Source organism: Microcaecilia unicolor, chromosome 10, assembly GCF_901765095.1.
Source record: "Microcaecilia unicolor chromosome 10, aMicUni1.1, whole genome shotgun sequence".
NCBI lineage: Eukaryota > Metazoa > Chordata > Amphibia > Gymnophiona > Siphonopidae > Microcaecilia > Microcaecilia unicolor.
The window spans coordinates 66,620,495-66,644,041 of NC_044040.1; the positions used below are offsets into that span (position 1 = coordinate 66,620,495).

Genomic DNA, 23,547 nt, shown 5'->3' on the forward strand with positions numbered 1-23,547 from the left:
TACGGTTGCACCATGGAGCGATATAACGGCAATAACATCCTCACACCTGTTTTCCATACCTTTCCTAATAATACCCAACATTCTATTCGCTTTCCGAGCCGCAGCAGCACACTGAGCAGAAGGTTTCAGTGTATTATCAACGACGACACCCAAATCCCTTTCTTGGTCCATAACTCCTAACGTGGAACCTTGCATGACGTAGCTATAATTCGGGTTCTTTTTTCCCACATGCATCACCTTGCACTTGTTCACATTAAACGTCATCTGCCATTTAGCCGCCCAGTCTCCCAGTCTTGTAAGGCCCTTCTGTAATTTTTCACAATCCTGTCGCGAGTTAATGACTTTGAATAACTTTGTGTCATCAGCAAATTTAATTACCTCGCTAGTCACTCCCATCTCTAAATCATTTATAAATATATTAAAAAGCAGCAGTCCTAGCACAGACCCCTGAGGAACCCCACTAACTACCCTTCTCCATTGTGCATACTGCCCATTTAACCCCACTCTCTGTTTCCTATCCTTCAACCAGTTTTTAATTCACAATAGGACTTTTCCTCCTATCCCATGACCCTCCAATTTCCTCTGTAGCCTTTCATGAGGTACCTTGTCAAACGCCTTTTGAAAATCCAGATACACAATATCAACCGGCTCCCCTTTGTCCACATGTTTGTTTACTCCTTCAAAGAATTGAAGTAAATTGGTCAGTAATCCATGTCCTCGGATGTGCTCTGTAATTTTGTTTTTAATAATAGCCTCTACCATTTTCCCTGGCACCGACGTCAGATTCACCGGTCTATAATTTCCCGGATCTCCCCTGGAACCTTTTTTAAAAATGGGCGTTACATTGGCCACCCTCCAATCTTCCGGTACCACACTCGATTTTAAGGATAAATTGCATATCACTAGCAGTAGCTCTGCAAGCTCATTTTTCAGTTCTATTAGTACTCTAAGATGAATACCATCTGGTCCAGGAGATTTGCTACTCTTCAGTTTGCTGAACTGCCCCATTACGTCCTCCAGGTTTACCATGAAGTCAGTAAGTTTCTCCGACTCGTCCGCTTGAAATATCATTGCCGACACCGGTATCCCACCCAAATCTTCCTCGGTGAAAACAGAAGCAAAGAATTCATTCAATCTCTCCGCTACGTCTTTGTCTTCCTTGATCGCCCCTTTTACCCCTAGGTCATCCAGCGGCCCAACCGATTCTTTTGCCGGCGTCCTGCTTTTAATATACTGAAAAAAAATTTTACTATGCTTTTTTACCTCAAATTTTAAATGGTGACAAAATTTAATAGATATTCTAAGGACAGCAGTAAGAAAGCTCTCCATCCTTAAAGAGCTTACTAGTACAGTAAACCACACAAATACAGGTTCACCCATGCTGGCATCACTGTGTGAGATCACATCAGCTCTACACAGAGCTATTCACAGAAGCAAACTGCTAAGTGGTGATAAGTGCATAGAGGGGCATTTTCGATATAACATCCAAATGGCAAAATAAACGTTTATTAGAAAACATCCAAAAACTAAAGGCCATAATGGAAGAAAAAAATGAACATTTGGCGGAATTTGAAAATACCTAAAATAAATGTTTTGCAAGAGGACGTACTAAATCATCATAGATGTTCGGTGATAAATGTTTCTAGAAATCGAAAATACACTATGCAAAATATTCATTGGCAGTACTAGTCCTCATGCTGTGAAAACGTCCATGCCATTGGCAGGATGTTCCCTCCACGTGCAAAATGTCCATGTATACCTCTGCAAGTGGAGGAACGTCCTTCAGATTAGAGAAAGCTGTCATTGAGGAGAGAGCCAAATTATTCTGTGGCAGAGACAGAGATCCTGGTGCTCCTGTGCTTCAGGCACAGGAGGCACATATTCAAGCATCACCACCATATGCCCCTAATTAATAAAACATAGTAAATGACGGCAGATAAAGAACTGTATGGTCCATCCAGTCTGCCCAACAAGATAAACTCATTTTACATGCTACTTTATAAGTATACCCGAGTTTGATTTGTCCTTCCAATTTTCAGAGCACAGACCGTAGAAGTCTGCCCGGCACTGTTCTTGTACTAAAAGTTCTGAAGCTAATGTCGAAGCCCCTTAAAATTTACACTCCAGCCCATCCATATCTATTCAGTCATGATCAGGGCATAGACCGTAATAGTCTGCCCAACACTGGTTTTGCTTCCCAATTACCAGTGTTGTCATCCAATCTCCACTAAGATTCCATGGATCCATTCCTTCTAAACAGGATTCCTTTGTGTTTATCCCAGACATGTTTGAATTCCATTACCGTTTTCATCTCCACCACCTCCCACGGGAACGCATTCCATGTATCTACCACCCTTTCCATAAAAAAAATACTTCCTGACATTACTCCTAAATCTGTCCCCCCCTTCAACTTCAATTCATGTCCTCTAATTCTACTGCCTTTCCGTTTCTGGAAAAGGTTTGTTTGCGGATTAATACCTTTCAAATATTTGAACGTCTATCATGCACCCGTTTCTCCTTTCCTTCAAGGTATATATGTTCAGGTCAGCAAGTCTCTCCTCATACGGTTTGCAATGCAAATCCCATACCATTTTTGTAGCTTTTCTTTGCACTGCTTCCAGTCTTTTTACATCTTTAGCAAGATACGGCCTCCAAAACTGAACACAATACTCCAATGGGGCCTCACCAACCACTTGTAGAGGGGCATCAACACCTCTTTTCTTCTGCTGGTTATACCCCTCTCTATGCAGCCTAGCATCCTTCTGGCCATAGCCGTCGCCTTGTCGCATTGCTTCTTCACCTTCAGATCCTCTGACACCAACACCCCAAGGTTTCTCTCCTGAGTCGAGCTTACTAATATCTCCTCTCCTATTTAGTATCTCTCTTTTGGGTTTCTGCACCCCAAGTGCACCACTCTGCACTTCTTGGCATTAAATTTTAACTCTATATAGGGTTTAGGGATCTAGAATTATATACTGGTACTAATCAATAAACCACCATTTATATATTTAATGTACCAGTTCTACAAAATGTTTAAACTTTAACACATTACTTTATTTACTTGGGAACAAGACAGCTTGAGATAAACACACCAGCACTTCACGTTTGCACTACGATTAATCAGCATGGAACCGGTTATGCTTTGATACTGGACTCCCAACTTCAAGATAAGTGACTATCTACTCAATCTGTGTTGCTGTTTTGCTGACAATTGAAATTGTACACAGACTACAGAGTTTATAAAAGCCCATGATTGGGCAGGTAGGGTGGGTCTATGGAAATGTTACTTCATCAAATGTTACCATGCTGGATGGTTACAGCGTACACTTCACAATCACTGAGCACCAAAATATTAAATAAAGTAATAAGTGTTAAAGTTTAAAAATTTTCTAGAACTGGTACATTAAATATATAAATGGTATTAAAATTTAACTATATGCAAAAAATAGAAACCTAAATACATTCACTATTCCCTCTTATAAAATTTAAATTCTAGAGTAGTGTACAATAATGTACAATGGTGCTCAGAATACAGTGCATGAATTTTAAGCCATAATTATGCTTGTATCACCACTGGTAATCACCATCATCGCACCAACCCTCCCTTCCTGCCTGCTAATGGAGCTGCACTCGAGGATCACTAAGATCCAAGCGGATGCCATTTACCACCACCCTCTGCCACCTGTTGGTCAACCAGTTTCCTATCCACCATTTTTGGTCCCAAGTTTCAGCCCTTTCAGCTTATTCACGAGTCTTCTGTGGGGGACTGTATTAAAGGCTTTGCTGAAATCCAAGTAGATTACATCTAGTGCATGTCCTTTATCCAGTTCTTTGGTCACCAAGTCAAAGAACTCAGTAAGATTCATTTGGCAGGATTTTCCTTTGGTAAAACCATGTTGCCTTGGGTCCTGTAACCTGTTGGCTTCTAGAAAGTTAACTATCCTTTCTTTCAGCAGCGATTGCATTATTTTTCCTACCACTGACATGAGACTTATCGGTCTGTAGTTTCCCACTTCTTCCCGTCTCCACTTTTGTGATGAGGGTCCACATCCGCTCATCTCCAATCTCGTGGAACCTCTCCTGTCTCTAAAGATCTATTAAATAAATCTTTAAAAGTATCCTGGGATGTATCACATCTGGCCCCATAGCTTTGTCCACCTTCAGATTCTCAAGCTGTTCATAAACTCTTTCTTCCATAAACGGCACAGTATCCACGCCATTCCAGATATTCCCTCGGCAGCCAACCACGGTCCTTCTCCAGGATTTTCCTCTGTGAACACCAAAATGATGTAATTGTTTAGGACATTTTCTTTATCCTCATCACTCTTCGCATAGCCACTCTCATTATCTTTCATTCTTGCACTTCCATTCCTATTATTTTATTATTATTATTTATTTATTTAGATTTTGCTCACACCTTTTTCAGTAGTAGCTCAAGGTGAGTTACATTCAGGTACACTGGATATTTCTCTGTCCCAGGAGGGCTCACAATCTAAGTTTGTACGTGAGGCAATGGAGGGTTAAGTGACTTGCCCAAAATCACAAGGAGCAGCAGCGGGATTTGAACTGGCCACCTCTGGATTGCAAGACCGGTGCTCTGACCACTAGGCCACTCCTCCACTCCTATCTTTTCTCCTTTCGCCAATATATCTGAAAAAGGTCTTGTCACCTCTCTTTACATCTTTAGCCATTTTTTCTTCTGCTTGTGCTTTCAGCTGTATTTCCCACTTTGCTTCTTTGAGTTTAATCCAATAATCTTTTCCCTGATCCTTTCATTGCGTCTTTTTGTATTTTTTGAACAAAGCCTCTTTTGCTCTTATTTTTTCAGCTACTTATTTGGAGAACCACATGGGTTTCCTTGTGTAAAGATCAGTTGCCATACTTATAGCAGCCTTTAACTCTGACCACTGATTTTCCACTTCTCCTATGCCTTCCCATGCCAACAGCTGCTTCTTCACGTATTCTCCCATTTTATTAAAATCAGTACATCTAAAATCTAGTACTTTGAGTTTTGTGCATCTGCACTCCGCCTTTACCCTTATAACAAACCATATCATGTGATGATCACTACTATATAGGTGGGCACCTACCCATTTGTGAGCACTAGATCCAGCATCGACCCTTCCCTCATGGGTTCTGTCACCATTTGTCTGAGCAAGGCACTTTGACAGGCGTCCACAATCTCCCTACTTTTTTCTGATTCTGCAGACAGGACGTTCCAATCCACATCAGACAAGTTGAAATTTCCCAACAGTAGCACCTCCCCTTTCATACCAATCTTTTGAATATCTTCTATCAGATCCTTGTCTAGTTTCTCCGTTTGTGCTGGAGGTCTGTAGATAGTCCCCATGTGGATACAGGTTCTGTCTTCTCTTTCCAGGACGATCCCCGCATTTCAGCCGCTCTGATATTGTCTCTCACATACAGCGCGACTCCTCCACCTCTTCGGCCCTCTCTATCCTTCCTAAAAAGATTATAGCCCCGATATGGACATATCCCATTCATGGGAATCATTGAACCACATCTCTGTAATAGCAACAATATCCAAGTTTTCTTCAAACATTAGGGCTTGCAAGTCTTGAACCTTTTAACAGACTACGAGCATTTGGCTCATTGCTTTCCATGTGCTTAGTGAGTTTAGGTGGTTTTCTATATTTAGATGACCTTTCCCCTCTGTTATCATGTTTATTCTGGGGGTGACTTTCTAAATTTCCTTGTTTCCTTTTGTCACCCCTGCCCTCTAGTTTAAATGTATGGAAACATACTGTCTGACTTTCTCCCCCAGGATCCTTTTTCCCGTCACAGAAAGATATAGACCATCATTACAGTACAGCCTGGTATTTTTCCATATATTTCCCAATGCTCCCTATGTATCTAAAACCTTCTTCTTTACACCAAGACTCAAGCCACTTATTGAATTCCACTGTTTTGCGTAGTCTTTCCTCTCCCTTCCCCCATGTAGGAATTATTTCAGAAAAAGCCACAGTCCGAACCAAAGATTTCAGTCCCTCCCCAAGCTTCTGGAACGCTCTTCTGTGCTGTAAACTTGCTATTGTTGGCCAGGTCAATTGTCCCCAGGTGAATTACAACATCAGTATTTGAACTCTTGCTCTCTTCTCGGATCACTTTCAGTATTTGGTCAGTACATCTGGTAGCTGAAGATCCTGGAAGGCATTTCACTAGGTTGGAACCCTTGAACTGTGTTCTTAAGTTAATGCCTCTGATAATGGAGTCTCCGAGCAGACTGGTCCAAACAATGACCAATCTGTCATTGTTTGGAGGATGTTTTCTGGGTTGTGCTACTTTCATTGCCTCTGGTTCCACCACAGTACTTCCTTTTTCAGCATCATGTCTCCAAGGCATGGAGAACCATAACAGCCACCCTGGGAAGGTGAGTATGCAACGGTGTCCCCCAGAATCACAGTACCACTCATATGCAAGCACCATGCATAGGCAGGGTCACATACAGAGGTCCCTTTGTTGTTCCAATACATATAATAGCTATTTTTTAAGAAAGCAACTGAAGCAACCAGACCACTTTGTCGGTTGCCCGCCGACTCTCCTCAAAAGAAGTCCCAAGCACAAGCCAGTCATCTATATAGGGATGGACCTGAATCCCTTCCTTCCTGAGATAGGCCGCCACTACTACCAGGACCTTGGAAAAGGTCTGAGGCGCTGTGGCTAGGCCGAAGGGCATCGCTTTGAATTGAAAATGACGACTGAGCACTGCAAAGCGAAGAAAGCACCTGTGGGGATGCCAGATTGGAATGGGTAAATAGGCCTCTGAGATCGAGACAGGTCAAAAACTCCCCTGGCTGTACCGCTGCAATCACCGATCAGAGGGTTTCCATGCGGAAAAGCCAAACCCGTAAGGACCTGTTGACACACTTGAGATCTAAGATGGGTCGCCAAGAACCACCCTTTTTTGGCACCACAAAATAAATGGAGTATCAACCGCACCCTCTTTCTGCTGGGGGTACAGGCTGGACGGCACCCAGCCGTTGTAAGTTGAGGAGGGTATGTCGAACGGCCCGCACCTTGGTGGGACATTTGCAAGGAGATTCCAGAAAAGAGTCTACTATCGGACGAGCCAATTCTAACTTGCAGCCGTCTCTGATAACCTCCAAGACCCATTCGTCGGATGTTACCCTGGTCCACTCCACCACGAATAGGGACAGTCTGCCCCCTATAACCGGCTGGATATGGACCAGAGCCCCATCATTGGGACCTGTCTGCGGGCTGGTTTCTGTTACCGGAGAGGAAGGCCCGCCTGTCACCTCGAAAGGGCTGAGGCCTCTGAGAAGACCTTGCTCTCTGAAAAGAGGCCCCACGACCTGGACGGTAATGCCGTGTATCCCTAAACTTAGGTCTAGGTCCCTCTGGTTATACAAACTTGGACCTGTCCTCCAGGAGGCGCTGGACCTTAGAGTCACCGAGGTCCTTCACAATCTGTTCTAAGTCTGTCCCAAACAATTCTCCTAAAAGGAAGCCTTGCTAAAAATGACTTAGAAGCCACGTCTGCAGCCGAATGCTGCAACCACAGCCAGCAACGCGCGGTGACCGCTAGGAAACCTCCTTCGCTGAAGCCCTCAAAAGATCATAAAGAAGATCCGCAAGGAAGGCTAAACGGGACTCCAAGGCCGGCAAAATAGCCACGAGATCTTCCGGAGGCGAGGCTTTCTGTACCCACGATAAGCATGACCGCGCCACATAGGAGCCACAAACTGAGGCCTGCAGGGAAAGGGCCGCTACTTCAAAGGACAGCTTCAAGCAAGTCTCCAACTTACGATCCTGAGAGTCCTTGAGCGCCATGCCACACTCCACAGAGAGAGTGGTTTTCTTAGTGACTGCTGTGATTAATGAATTCACCGTAGGGACCTTCAGCAAGTCTAAATCAGAAGCAGGTAGTGCGTAAAGACGCAACATAGCTCTAAACAACCTTAAGCCCACTGTCTGGCATATCCCACTGCACCAAAATAAGGATCTTCATGGCCTCATGCACATGAAAGGAACGAGGTGGGCATTTGGTGCCAGACATAATAGAGGGCACCGGACCTGTTCCCCCTGACGATTCAGGGGGGAATGGCCAAAACCTCAAAAGCTCTAACAATCAGGGAGGGAAGCTCTTCCCTGCGAAAAAGGTGGGCAGCCGTCGGATCATCCCCCTCCTCAGAGGGCAGGGTGACTTCATCTGCCAAATCCAAAGATTCTGAGGAAGAGTCCGGAGACAAAACCGGGCCATCTGTGTCAGATAGCTCCTCGGGATCCAAAATCTCCACCCGGGGACGTTTAGGCAGGAAAGACTGAGAGGCTGCAGCAACCGAAGTTTGCTGAGGAAGAGACGGGGCTGCCTGAAGAGAAGCTTCTGACTTATTCAAAAGAAAGGCATAGTGCATTAATAAAACAAAATCCGGGAAAAAAGGAACTGCAAGGGACTCCCCTGTTTCCTGTACATCGCTTCCCTCCATCGGACCCTGTGCCACAGAAGCGTGCTGTGCCTCTTGTCTATCAACCGCCACATGTGGAGAAGGTTGCGCCTGAGAGGAAAAAATGGCGCCCGCCAACACACGCTGTACTAATTGCCCCGAGGAAACCGCCGAAACTATCCCCTGCGCTTCAGACTCACTGGACGCCTGAGGGGAACCCCCGTTGCGCTGAACACCCACTGCGGGCTGACGGTGGCAGGACTCACACTCCCCTGAAGCTGCTCTCTGGCCCCCCACCGGGAGCAGCGCTTAGCTGCCTCAGAAGGCACTGACATGCTCCACAAACGCCTGCCCCAAAACTGACTCGGCAGAATGTCTAATTCCTCCGTATGATTAAACAAAAACAAAGTCTCTTACCTTTTTTTTTTAGTCAGGAGAGAAAGGAAACACCCGATCAGGCCAACAGCCACGAGCGACAGAGGAAAGGTAGGGGGAGACCGGGAGGGACCTGGCACCACCAAGTGTACACCACAAGCTGCAAACAGCCGCTCAACCCCTGTCTGCGCTAAACTAGGCCCAAAGGACACCAGTAGCCACATCAAACCAGAGCTGCACAGAGATATCCCTCCACCTGCTAGATAGAGAGAATACTGAGGTTCAGCTGGCTGCAGAGGTCCACATATAGCAAACCTCAGAGGTTCTCTCTATCTCCACCTGCTGGTAGAGGGACACAACCGACAAGTCTCTGGATTGATCTGTGGGACGCCATGGAAACAATGACTGGAGATCGACCCAAAGGAAGTAAGCCTAGCTCACTCAACACCAGGCAAACCATGTCAGAGGCTGGGAGTATCGCCCCCCCCCCCCCCCCTTCTCCCGATACTCCCTGCAAGAGCAATAAGGAGGTCAAAGAAAATGAAGAAAAAGTTTAGTCAGGTGAAGAGAGTGACATAAAAAGACTGAAGAGAAAAACAACCTGCTTGCAGTATAGTCACTATGGAGCTGCGCCAGAGAATTCAGTGGAAAGCAGTGCATAGGCTGTCGGGACAAACCAAAAATATACTCTGAGTTCAGCAGAGGGCAAAAAATAAGAGGTGCCACAGAAACTCTTTAAATTACCGCCAACTTTTCATTTCGTCCAACAGAAGCCGAGCTCCTGAGAGTTTCAAAATGGACCATTTGGGGGGGGGGGGGGGGGGGGGGGGAGGGGGTGACCCAAGGCCACACTTCCTGGAAGGGAAAGTAAGTCACTGATGATAGTACTCACTGTTGAAAATTACAAAGCTCTGCTGGTAAAAAACTTGACTCATATCAATGAAGGTTAAGAGACGAAAGACTCCTGAAACTCCTTTAGACTGCTACACAGTGAAGCATGGGGAGGGGGGAGCCCAGCATTACCAGGTATCACCCAGCTCCACTTTGAGACAGAAAAGGAGCTAACATTCTCCAAGAGGAAACCCCTTGCTCAACTGTCACCCAGTGGGAACTGGGGCAGGAGGTGGCTAAGAAGGTGGTCCATGAACCATCCTCTTAGAGACAGAGAAAATACTGAACATTCCCGACTGCACAATACCCTTTAAGAGCAAATCACAGAAACTATTCTTCTCTGCCTCCTTCCACTGGTAAATGACATAATCTATTGGTCTGGTATGACAAGGCAGTATAATTTTGAAAATGCAAAATACTAGGTCCTGTTTCATCCCACAATCCAGTGACTCCTTGAAAATTGAAAAATGTGTGAACTTATAGCTACATATTGGGTGAGTATTTTTCAGACAGCATATTTACCTGGCCAAATGTGTTTGAAAATTACCCTCTATGTAGCTTAAGTATGAAAATAAAGTTAACACTTGCAAGACACTACACACAGAATTGCTTACATTTCGTAGTGCTTCATAAATAGCTCTGAACACTGGTTGTTTATCATCATGATAAACTCCCCGATTCCCATGGAGAATAGAGATTCCTTCTTCTTCTGCTTCTTGACAGTTGCTGCCATAAATGCAGTGATCTGGACGATAATTCCATTGACAGGGGAAAGTAAACAGGCTATCTGTTGAATTAAACAAATAAATTCTAAACCAATCAAACAAAACAATTTACTTATTGTTCATAACATGTCACAAAAAAATTTTCAGATATTTTATACATCTACCCAAAAACCTAGGTCACAACAAGTATATTATGGGGCTCCATTTCAAAAGAGAAAAAATGTCTCAAAAACGGCATAAAGTGGCATTTGGACAGTTTTCTTTGAAAAATGTACAAATCGCGATTTTCAAAACCCAAATTTGAGATTTTTTCCTCTGCTGTGCGTTCAAATCACAAGGGGACATGTTAGGGGTGGGAATTTTTCTGCAGGAATGGAACAAAGCAAAGACATTGTGGTCAAGACCTATTTCAATTACAACTAAGTCACAAAAAATGTGTCCTAAATTATCAGACGACCACTAGAGGAATTAAGGCATGACCCCTCCCTTACTCTCCCAGTGGTCACTGACGCCCCCCCCCCCCCCCAAAGGTTGTGAAAGAAACAGTGCATACTAACCTCTGATAGGACTGGCCATAACATCTGAAGCTATTAGAGCAGCAAGCAGGTCCCTGGAGTAGCCCAGTGGTCGGTGCAGTGCACTGTAGAAAAAGAGACCCAGGCCCATATCCCACTCTGTTACACTTGTGGTGCAAAGTGTGAGTCCTCCAAAACCCACCAAAAGCCTACTGTACCTACATATAGGTGATACCTGCAGATACAAAGCTACTGTAGTGTGTACAGTTGGGTACAGCACATTTTTAGTGGGTTTTTCAGGGCTCACCATACAATATAAGAGGGTAACAGTGAAATGTGTACCTGGGACCTTTTACGTGAAGTCCACTGCAGTGTCCCCTAGGTGACCCACTGCTCTGCTGGGATGTGTGTGGCCAGTATACCAAGAATGCTGCCCTCCACCCCCCATACATCTCAATGGCTTGTTTTTGTGCCAGCCTCTTCGTTCCTGCATGTGGAATGGGCAGCATTTCCGAAAACGCTACCCTAGAGGATCTGGATTTCAGCTTTCTACCTAAGGAGCCTAAATTTGGCTTCCAGAACCACCCTACCACATTTTCCTATGTCACTGGTACACACACGACCAAGATAGCCGGCACCTCCCCAGCACTATCTAAAATCCTAACTAGCTGACGCGTGAGGTCTGCCAACTTCGCACCAGGCAGACAAATGACCAGGTGATCCTCATGTTCACCAGCCATTCAGCTATCTACTTGCCTAATGATCAAATCACCAACTACAACAGCTGTCCTAACCCTTCCGTCCTTGGCAGAAGTTCCTAGAGACACATCCTCGGTGCAAGAGGATACTGCATCCCCCGGTAGGCAGGTGCTGGCTACAGGATTACTTCTTACTTCACCAGGGTAATGCCCTCCCTTTAGGAGACTTCCCTCCTCCAAGGCAGCACAGGAGCTGCCAGACTGGAGATGGGACTTCTCTACAACGTCCATGTAGATCTCCTCTATGTCCCTCTCTGTCTCCCTCAGTTTCTCCATGCCTTCTACTCTAGCCTCAACAGAACGGACTCATTTTCTGAGAGCTAGGAGGTCACAACACCACTGCACCCTATATCCTTAAAGATGCACTGACAAAAAACTGGGAATCTCCCCTCTCAGAGCAGGTTGCACATAAGAAGGTGGATACACAGTACTGTATCCAGAAGGGTTCCAGATCTGAGACAGCCTAGCTGCCTCACCACTGGTCTGGTGGTCGACTCCACCCTCAAACAAGCTAGGAGTTCCAGGACTCATGCCTCGACACCCCTAGGTAGAGAGGCTCAGAGACAGGACTCGTTTGGAAAGAAAGCTTTTCAGGCCTCGATGCTTATTGCCTGAATCCGGTCCTACTAGCTCTACATGAGCCCTTACTTGCAGTCTTTGGTCCGCAGTACACTAAGTCTGTGGATTATCTCCCACAGGAACAAGTCGCAGAGCTTCACCAGTTGACCAGTAAGCTGAATTTTTATCAACACAGGTGGCCCCTTGTAACCTCTGACCAGTGAGTTCTTCAAATAGTCTGTCTCGGTTGTGCCTTGCATTGGCGTCAAAGACCATGAAATTGCCCACTGAGAACTTTGTACATCAGCTCTCGCACAAGCAGGTACTTGTAGAGGAACTCTCCAACCTTCTACCGGCCAAAGCAGTCAAACCCATGCCACCAGGGTAAGAAGGGAAGAGATTATGTTCCCGGTACTTTCTTATGTCCAAAAAGATGAGGTGTGGGGGTGGGGAGATTTCATCCCATCCTAGATGTAAGGGCCCTAAACAAATTCCTTGTCAAAGAGATCAGGATGATTTCCCTGGCCATTTTTCTCCCCATGATTCAGGAACATGACTGGCTATGTTCTCTGGACTTGAAGGATGTCTATACCCACATTTTGATACTTCCCAGTCACAGGAGGTATCTCAGATTTCAGATAGGGAAACATCCCTACCAGTACCAAGTTCTGCCATTTGGCCTCACATCAGCTCCAAGGATACTTACCAAGTGTCTAGCGGTAGTAGCAGCATGTTTACTCAAACTGGAAATATATGCGTTTCCCTATCTGGAAGATTGGCAGGTCAAAAGCACATAGCAGGAAGGGGCATCAGAGTCAATGTGCCTCACTATTTGGGTGATGGAGCGACTAGGGTTGTCATAAACTACCTCAAGTTCCACATTCTCCTGGCCCAGCGATTGGAGTGCACAGGAGACATGCTCAATACATTGCAGGGTTGGGCTTTTCTCCCAGAAGTGAGGGAAAACACCTTGACAACACTAGCCTTGCAGTTCTGCAGCAGCAAGCAGATCACAGCTTGGCAAATGTTGAGATTAATAGGCCACATGGCCTCAACAGTACATGTCATTCCCATGGCACAAAGCAGCCCAGTGAACCCTAGCTTCTCAGTGGTCTCAGGAAGCTGGAAATCTACCGGATACAATCCAGATTCTGCCAGAGTTAACTCATGCCCTTTTCATGGTGGACAATTTGTTTGAATTTGACTGTAGGACTACCATTTCAAATTCCATCTCCTCAGATGCATCCAACCTGGGATGGTGAGCTCATGTAGATGGGCTTAACACCCAGGGAACCTGGTCTGATCAGAAAACAGACCTTCATATCAGCCTTCTTGAGCTGAGAGCCATTTGAAATGCTTTAAAGGCTTTCAAAGATTGGATACAGAACCAATTTATTCTCATACAAACAAAGCCATGTTGCAATGTTCTGTGTAAATAAGCAGGGGACGATATGGCTTCCTGACACAAGAGGTAGGAACGCATACCACCCTCCACCCCCACCCCCTGTGCTTGGCTGAAAAAGATACCTACCAGGAAAGGACAACTGCCAGGTGGACAGACTGAGCAAGGTTTTGCAACCACACAAGTGGTCTCTCAACATGGGTGTAGCCTGCAAGATCTTCCAAGAGTGGGACACCTCCCTCAGTGGATCTTTTTGTCACTCATCTAAAAAACAAAGTCCTCCATCTCTGCTCAAGGCTCGGATCACATGGCAGACTAGCATCAGATGCTTTTCTCATACCTTGGGGGAAGGGACTTCTGTATGCATCTCCTCCGATGCCTCTCAGAGAAGACTTTGCTGAAACTCAAGCAAAACCAGGGGTCCATGATCCTGATCGCACCTTACTAGCTGAGGCAGATCTGGCTTCCTCTTCTTCTGGAGTTGTCCTCCAAAGATTCATAGAGCTTGGAATATTTTCCGATCCTCATCACGCAGAACGAGGGCTCTCTCCATCTTGCTGGGCAAACTGGATGAACCATACAGGTCTTTATCTGCAGTCATTTACTATGTTACTATCCCAACCTCCAATCCCTGGCCCTCAGAGCTTGGATGTTGAGAACATAAAATTTGAATCCTTGGACTTGCCAGAGGGGGTCTCCCGCATTTTGTGGGCTTCCAGAAAAGACTCACTAAAAGGTGTTACTCATTTAAGTGGAGGATGTTTGTCATCTGATGTCAGAGCAAGGTCTTAGATCCCCTCACCTGCCTTACACTAAACCTGCTTGAATACCTCCTGCACTTTCCTGAGTCTGGTTTGAAAACAACTTTATAAGGGTTCATCTAAGTGCAATTAGGCAATCACCATGTGGGAGGCAAGCCAGTCTCTGTACAGCCTCTAGTTGTTCACTTCATGAGAGGTTTGCTACTGACAAAGACCCCTGTCAAACCACTGTGTCATGAGATCTCAACATTGTCCTCACCCAGCTAATGAAAGCTCCTTTTGAACCTCTTGATTCCTATCATCTGAAGTATTTGACCTGGAAAGTAGTGTTCTGGTGGCAGTTACTTCAGCTCACAAGGTCAGTGGGCTTCAAACCCTAGTAGCTGATCCACCTTACACTAAGTTTCACAACAATAGAGTAGTTCTCTGCACGTAGCCTAAGTTCCTTCCTAAGGTAGAGCTAGCGTTCCATCTTAATCAGTCAATCGTCATACCAACATTTTTCCCAAAACCACATGCCCATCCTGGTGAGAGTGTATTGCATATCTTAGACTGCAAGCGAGCCTTAGTCTTCTATCTGGAGCAGACTAAAGCCCATAGACACAGGATGGTGTAACCATCGGCAAATGCACAATTTACAGTTGGCTAGTAGATTGCATCTCCTTTACTTATACCCAGGTTGGGCTATGGAAGGATCATGTCAAGACTCATAATGTCAGAGCCATGGCTATGTTGTGGGCGTATACAGATACAACCCTTTTTGGGGTGTTATTGGGGTACCTGCCACTTAGCATAAATTCTAAAAAGAATAGGTCTCCGATAATACCAGCCTTAGGGAGTGGCGTGTCAGAAGCAAATTTGTTCCCTCTTATCCTTAGATCCAAGTTCATTACACCATAAATAATAGAAAGAACTAACTCCACAACCAAATATTATAAAATAGAGTGCTTATTTATCTACAAGAGCAGCAAAGATTATGTGAAAAGAAGGCAAGAATATAGACAAAGGAAGTCTTATCATAAAAACAGCTCACAGTAAATGCACACTCATCCCTAACTAGACTCCTAAGTAAGAGAGTCACACTGAACCCACAGGACTTTTAGAAATGTACGTGGCACACATACAACCTGATGCAGACTTCTAGATGGAATCGTGTTCCTCAGATGGTCAGTCAGATTCATTGCAGGTCTGCTTCTTGGATGGAATGTCAACACAGAAGCTTCTTTGCCTCTGATAAGAGTCCCTTTTTATATAGAAATCATGGGCTGCAGCTGTGCTAATGATGTACATTCTGGACTTGTGGGGGTGACTTCAGAGTGCCCAACATTGTCTCACTGGTGCCACACTGATGGGATCACCTTGACAAAGAGCCAGGGTTTCACAAACAATGTGCAACTTTGCCAGCCACAGCACTTTCCAGCTGCAAGGGTAATTCCAAGAGTCCTTGGCTGTTCTGGCCATGACGTTGATGCTAACAACCTTGTTATTCTAGCACATAGTGACCCTTGTCAGCAGTTTTCATCTGTGTGCAAGGTTGCAGACATAGCTAATAAAAGGCTTTAGCAACAAAAAATGAAATAACTTGAGTCTGCATATTAAAGTCAGGTTGCTAATGCTGAATAGTGCCATGTAGTATAATCCTACATCTTTTTGCTATATAGGAACACATATACTGCAGTATATAGTGCTTCATAGTGCTGGTTTTGCTCCTACACTGTCGGTAGCCCACTTGAGGTCAGGCTCAGAGGAGATTTGCAAAGCTGCGATGTGGTCATCTGTACACACATTCACATCTCATTACTGCCTTGAGCAGGATATCCGAATTGATAGCCGGTTTGGGCAGGCAGTTCTGAAGAATTTGTTCAGTGTCTAGAATCCAATTCCACCCCTCCAGGCTCAGTTTTGTTTAGTTCAAGGCTGCACCTTCACAGCTAGTATGTACATATTTTCAGGTTAACTGACTTCCAGGCCTCGACTTTAGTCCCTATTCTCCTAACACTGTTATTTTCGGTGAGACTGGTAGCTAGGGATTTCCAGCTGTGAGCATAGTAACATAGTAAATGATAGCAGATAAAGACCTGTAAGGTCCATCCAGTCTGTCCAACAACATACTTTATATGTATACCCGAGTTTGATTTGTCCTTGCCTTTCTCAGGGCACAGACCGTAGAAGTCTGCCCAGCACTATTCTTGTACTACATTCTGAAGCTAACGTTGAAGCCCCTTAAAATTTACACTCCAGCCCATCCCTATCCAGTCACGATCAGAGCATAGACCGTAGAAGTCTGCCCAGCTCCCCTTTTGTTTCCCAATTACCGGTGTCGCCATACAAAGGCCTGCTTGTCCTCGGAAAAAGCAAGTTACTCCTCTGTAGCAGGTGATCTCCAAGAACAAGCAGGCCCAAGTATTCTCACACACTCCCACCTCCCCTTGAATTCTTTAGCTATCGTATATGACTGCGGAACCTGCACTTGTGAGGTGGGCGGGAAGGTACTAGCGCATGCACGGTGGGACGCTACTAGAAAGTTCTTAGTCTCACAAGTCAGCATCCACACCGGTCTCTGTCAGATGATGTTACCCAGCTGAGAGAATACTTGGCCTGCTGTCTTCAGAGAATACCTGCTACAGGTCAGTAACCTTGCTATAACTTGTAATGTTTGTGACGTTAAAAAATTTATATAAAGTGCACAAAAACTTAATTTAAGAGTTCACTGTATATGAGATTTGTGAAACAGCTTAGGAATTCTCTCTTATACTGTGGCTTTTGATTTTTGACTTGCTATTTTTGGAAGCTGGTTTGTCTTTCTAAGATTTTTAGAACATTAAAAATACATAACAGCTACTAATTAGACTTACCTGGATTGTAAAAAAACATTATGTTTAGTAAATCTTGATCCCCCCAAGTAATGTTCAGCTTGTATTTTTTAAGCAAGGGCATCAATAATTCTCCCCATCGTAGCTGTGCAGTTGTCATATCATTCTATAAAGTAAGAAACAGTATTTAACAAACGTATGAAACTCACACTATTCAGGACTATTTTTATAATCTGAAAATCTTTATATATATACATACATACATATATATATATATATATATATATATATATATATATATATATACACACATATGCTTATTCTTTGTATATCTACAATATATTATACTAGAACAAAGCTACTGTTTAGTGTATAAAGAATAATACACTCAGACAATACTAGACTAATTTATACTGCAAGTGAAATTCTCTTATTCATACCCCTCTTTCCCCCTCCCAGGCTCCTATTTACTAATGCTTAGTGGACAGTATCAACATTAGTAAATAAAGGTCCAAATAATTAGCAATATTAGAATGGTTAGTGCAACAGGCTTAGATCCTGGCAACTTGGGTTCAATTCCCACTGCAAGCTCCTTGTGACCTTGGGCAAGCCACTTAACCCTCCATTGCCCCAGGTACAAAAACTTAGATTGTGAACCCTCTAGGGACAGAAAATGTATCTACATATAGTGTGTACATCTAGTAGTAGTATGTTTTTGGTGTGCAATTTAGAGGAGTTCATTCCAATTACAGAGTACAGCTGTCCAGACTATTTTGAGAACCCTCTGGTCTGAGGTTACAAGGGGCCATCGCGCTTGAAAAAAATTCTGTCTCCTATCTACTGGAAGGTTGTCTGGAACAGTTACTGCAGCTATGCTCTTCAGGAGGTAATCAAAAGCTTGTCCCTTGTTTTGACACAGGAGCTGAATGGGACTTCTGGGTCCTCTGCTGCCTCTGGTGGGAGTGAAAGCCCTGGGTATCCTGGGATGTTCAGGAAGGGGGAAGATAACTACACCTTTGAGAGTAGTAGACCACCTATTGCCAGTATACCTCTGGGATGTGGATGTTGAGCCAGGAGTGGGCTGGAACAGTGACTTGATAGTCTCAGAGTGTTTCTCCACCTTGTCACCAAAAAGATTCCTGCCCCAACATGGAACATCAGCCAGCTTTCCTGAACCACAGGTTTCAGGTCTGAAGCATGCAGACAGATGAGCCTGTGCAATCTAATACCCACTGCAGAGGTCCTAGACAGAGTCTTGAAAGTATGAAAGGTTGCTCAAAACCATGTATAGCAAAGTTATTCACCTATAGCAGATGTTCTCCAAGGACAGCAGGACACACATTCTCATATCAGGGGAGACATCATCTGACGGAGCCCTCAGTGGATATACACCCCAGAGTTCTAGAAGCTTTTGGGACTATTACACACTGATGCGCACATTTTCAACTGCTGCTGCTGCCGCACAGGAAAAAGCAGTCTAATAAACTAGCTGATAGAATACAACACCTAGGGGAGGAGCCAGGGATGTGAGAATGTATCATGTTATCCTCAGAGAACATCTATTACAGGTGAGTAACTTCACTTTCTCCAAGGACAAGCAGGAATCCTTGGCTACCAGGCTGTCTAAAACAAAAAAGAGAATAAAATAAAACATGCCTTCAACTACCACGTCTAATAACATTTTTCACAATTTTGTACCCTTTTTGTTTTACCTGGGGGGGGCGGAGCTTGGAAAAGAAACAAAATAGGCCTGGGGGGTGAAATTGTATTCTAGATTCCAAAAAAATGATGAAGAACTGACTGACCAAACCAATTACCGCATCAGAACGTTTGCTCAAAACAGTAATGACATGTGAATGTATGGACAGAAGACAAAATAAAAGCTTTGCAAATTTCCTCTCTATGGAGACTATTCTCAGGTGGGCTACCGATGCAGCTATGGCTTTGACATGACCCTCCAGAGACAGCCCCAGTCAGGGTACAAGTAAAGGAGATGCAATCGGCTGGCCAACTGGATAGTGTGCATTTACCAGTGACAGCCCCCATCCTGTTGTGGTCAAAAGAAACAAAAAGCTGGGTGGACTGTCTATGAGCTTTAGCCCATTCCAGGTAGGTCAAGGCTCTCTTGCAATCCAAAGCACACAGTGCGCTTTCACCACAGTGGGTATGGAGCTTTGGGAAAAACATTGGCAGAACAACTGACAGGTTAAGATATCGCCTTAGGAAGGAATTTAGGATGCTTGCAGAGAACCACTTCTGTTGTGATGAAATCTTGTGTAAGGCGGATCAGCTACTAGGGCTAGAAGCTCACTGACACTGCAGACTTAAGTGACTTCCACCAAAAACAAAACCTTCCAGATCAAATTCTTTAGATGGCAGGTGTCAAGCGGCTCAAAAAGAGCTGTCATCCGCTAGGTGAGCAAAAAAGCAAACACACTGGGCCTTCAGGATTGAGAAAAATGTAGTCCTTTAATATCACAAATACCCGACACGGGCCGTGTTTCGGCGTACAACCGCCTGCATCAGGGGTCAATAAACTCCTATCGGTCAACTTGCAAACTATGGCGCAAGAGGTAAGTAAAACAATCGGGGTAGAACTCCCGTTGTTTGAACAGCTCGTCTATATTCAGAAAGACGCCTCCAATACAGAAAACCGCCACTTTTGACTACATTTTTCTCAATCCTGAAGGCCCAGTGTTTGCTTTTTTTTTTTGTTTGCCTAATTGTATTTGTATGCTGTTTTCCCTCTCTTTTGTGACTGTATCAGCTAGGTGAGGACAACGTTGAGATCCCATGACACTGTATGGGCTTTAAGTACTAGCAAACCCCTCATTAACTGAACAACTAAAGGCTAAGCACACATGGGCTTACCTTCCAGACATTGATGGTAAATGTCAATTGCACTAAGGTGAGCCATTAGAGTCGGTTTTAAGACCAGACTTAGAAAGGTGTAGAAGGTATTTAAGCAGTTTTTATGTAGGCCTTGCCCTTATACCAGACGGCAAAACTCTTCCACTTAAAATTATAACACCTTTTTGTGGAATCTTTCCTGGAAGCAAGACGTATGATACACCCTTCATGCAGTTGGAGAAATTCAACTTCTAACCTCTCAACATCTAAGCCATGAGGACTAGGGACTAAAGGTTGGCATGTAGAAGAGCCCCTCATTCTGGGTTGAAAAACACTCTAGTCTCCACAGGTCCCTGATAAACATGTCCAGGACTACATGGAATCAAATCTGCCTTAGCCAATGAGGGGTGATGAGGATCTTGGTTCTCTTATCTTGCCTGAGTTTCAGTAGAGTTTTCCCTATGAGAGGGTCTGGAAGATACACATACAGAAGACCCCGCCTCCAAATCTTGGAGAAAGGCATCTGAGGACAGTATGCCACGTGACAAATGCAAGGTGATGCACACTGGAAAGAATAATCCGAATCATAGTTACCTAATGCTAGGGTCTGGTCGCCGTATCTTAAAGATATATCGGAATTAGAAACGGTTCAAAGAAGAGCAACCAAAATGATAAAGGGGATGGAACTCCTCTGATATGAGGAAAGGCTAAAGAGATTAGGGCTCTTCAGCTTGGAAAAAGACGGATGAGGTCTATAAAATCCTGAGTGGTGTAGAATGAGTTGAAATAAATCGATTTTTACTCGATCTAAAAGTACAAAGACTAGGGACGTTCGAGGAAGTTACACGGAAATACTTTTAAAACAAATAGGAGAAAATATTTTTTCATTCAACAAATAGTTAAGCTCTGGAACTTTTTGCCAAAGGATGAGGTAACAACAGTTAGTGTATCTGGGTTTAAAAAAAGGTTTGGACAAATTCGTGGAGGAAAAGTCCATAGTCTGCAATTGAGCCAGACATGGGAAGCAACTGCTTGCCCTGGGATCTGTAGTATGGAATGTTGCCACAATTTGGGTTTCTGCCAGGTACTTGTGACCTGGCTTAGCCATTGTTTGGAAAACAGGATACTAAACTAGAAGGACCATTGGTCTTACCCACTATGGCTACTCTTATGTTCTTATATCCCATTATGGAACAGTACTGAGGAACTCTGTTATTTAGGTGAGTAAGAAAAAGATCTATCGAATGGGTGCCCCACTCTCAAAAGGTCTTTCAGGCTATGCCCGTGCAATGTCCATTCGTGCAGTTGCATTATCCTGCTCATCTTGCCTGTAGATAGTTGCCCTGATCCAGCAACTAAGCAGTGACTAGCTGCCCAATACCATACACGATGGCTTCCTGACATACGACTCCATGCTTTCAACTTAAAACGAGTGAGCCGGACCATAAGGGGAAGAGAGAGCAGGGCAGGCAATGCGGTGGTGTGGGAGACCAGCACTGGATGAAGGCTTCAGCTGGCATGGCTTGAGGACCTCTACCAGCCAAACCAGGGACCCAGAGCAAATTTGGGGGGCCCAGGCCTCCATCGTCCCCCGTAGCTACACCATTGGGTCAGAGGTACCTTTTCATAATCTGAATTTGACACAAACTATAGAAGAAGAAACCACTGGAATGCAGACTGCTACTTTGATTGTGGACTTCGTTTTACAACCAGAGACTGGATTTTGAGGTTATTTTTTCATCAATTTTTAAGTCATAAGATTAGAGTGTTTCCTGATATTTCCACACAAACTCAACAGTGGCATCAATCTTTCCTGAAGCTGCATGCAGTTAGGGTGTACATTTTGGCTTAATTTCCCCTGTAAATGTGTGATAAAAGTTGCAGTCAGTTAAACATATTTTCTTTGAACCATATCATTTAGGGGCCCCTTTTACCAAGCTGCGGGATATGTCTGGAAAAATAGCAGAGGCAAAATCAAATGGCTTGATTAAAAAAAAACAGTTAAGATTTTCTGCTGGGAACTTAAGGCTTAAGAGGCATAAGGGGGCATAGGAAGCCGCATAAAACAAAGAAAACTTCAAAGTGCTGAAAATCTGACTAAAACAAAAAAAAATAAAATTGAAGAAGGAATCTCATCCTGCACAACATTTACACGAAGGAAAACAAAACAATAGAAGGAAAGCTGCAACACAAGGTGACTGTGTGGAGAAGAGGTGCAAGCAGAGGGAGAGCCAGCATCCTCACTGCTTTGTGGAAAGATGATTGACCTGGTCCCACATGAAGGCAATTGGGAGGACTGCTCTCAAACACTAAGCTACTAGGGAGTGGTAACATCACCCCATCAATCAAAATATGACATCTTGCTTGTCCTTGAATTAGTAAATTATCAAAAGTTATTGTGGAAATTTATTTTAATTAAAATAATGTATTTTATTATTTACAGGATTTTTCTTCTGCTGGCCTTTTCTGTCCCTGCTGAAATTATCCACCAGTCATCAGTCAGGCCGGTGAAATCATAAAAGCAACAAGAAAGAGGTTGCAAATGCAGGATCTATTATCAGCAACAGCTCAAACCACCACCACATTTGATTCTTCTCCCACTGTGGCTCAAACTGCTGCTATTCCTGGTTCTCCCCACCTGCCAACAACTTGAACCACTGCAATAACTATCTCTCCCATCTGTAGAAACCTAAAGCATCATTAGTGCTAGCTGTCTGTCTTGCTACAGCTGCCGGCCTCTGGGTGGGCTAAGCAGCATTGCAGGGTTGCTATTAAAAAGTGGTTAAGAGTATGCAAGCAGGCTAGGCAACTACTAGGCTCATACAACTACCAAGAGTCATATATTCTGCATGAAACAGCTTAGCAGCATATTCTCAGATCTCTACATACAGCCACAGAATTGTCAGATATACAGGGCGTTTTTTCTAGCAAAAAAGGTGCCAGTACTCAAATGCCAGGCCACCCTTCAGGGATGGGGTGATCATAGAGGGACCCACCCCACAATAGCCAGGCCCCCTGCAACCAGTCACAGAATCTATGACAAGGCAGAATTTGTTTGTAGAGCCTGAATTCTTTCATTAAAACTTGGGGACCACGGGTCAATTTTAGCAGACAATGGAAAAGGTACTGGTACTCCGTACCCCCTCAAAAAAAGCCCTGGATATACTTACACCAAGAGCTTTGCATTCCTGTGCCAACACCTACTGCTGTAGTCAGCAAAGTCAGGGGGAATGGAGATCCTGGGAACTACTAAGCAGGGGGAAAAGTGGGGGGGGGGGGGGTAGGGAAGGGAAAGCATGCTTGGAGGAAGAGGTGGGGGAAGGGGGAAAGAATCTTTGAAGAGAATACATGGACAGAGAGCAGAAAACAGGAAGAAGTCGAGTTTTGTCAGGAAAAATAGTAAGGAAAAGGAAAAAAGTAAAGAAATGAACAGGCAACAAAAAATAAAAAATAAAAATCTATAAAAAAATCTT

The 23,547-nt window shown here is 44.3% G+C and overlaps 1 protein-coding gene across 2 annotated transcripts in view; it reads right to left on the minus strand.

Moving 5' to 3' along the window:
* Nucleotides 1-23,547, minus strand: part of GXYLT1 (glucoside xylosyltransferase 1) — an 88,042-nt gene that overhangs the window by 3,442 nt on the left and 61,053 nt on the right. For both annotated transcript variants that reach the window (XM_030217041.1, XM_030217040.1), the window contains 2 exons: nt 17,267-17,390; nt 10,307-10,479 (listed from right to left, as the gene is read on the minus strand). In XM_030217041.1, the coding sequence (XP_030072901.1) occupies nt 10,307-10,479; nt 17,267-17,390 (297 nt within the window). The remainder of the gene's footprint in view (nt 1-10,306; nt 10,480-17,266; nt 17,391-23,547) is intronic.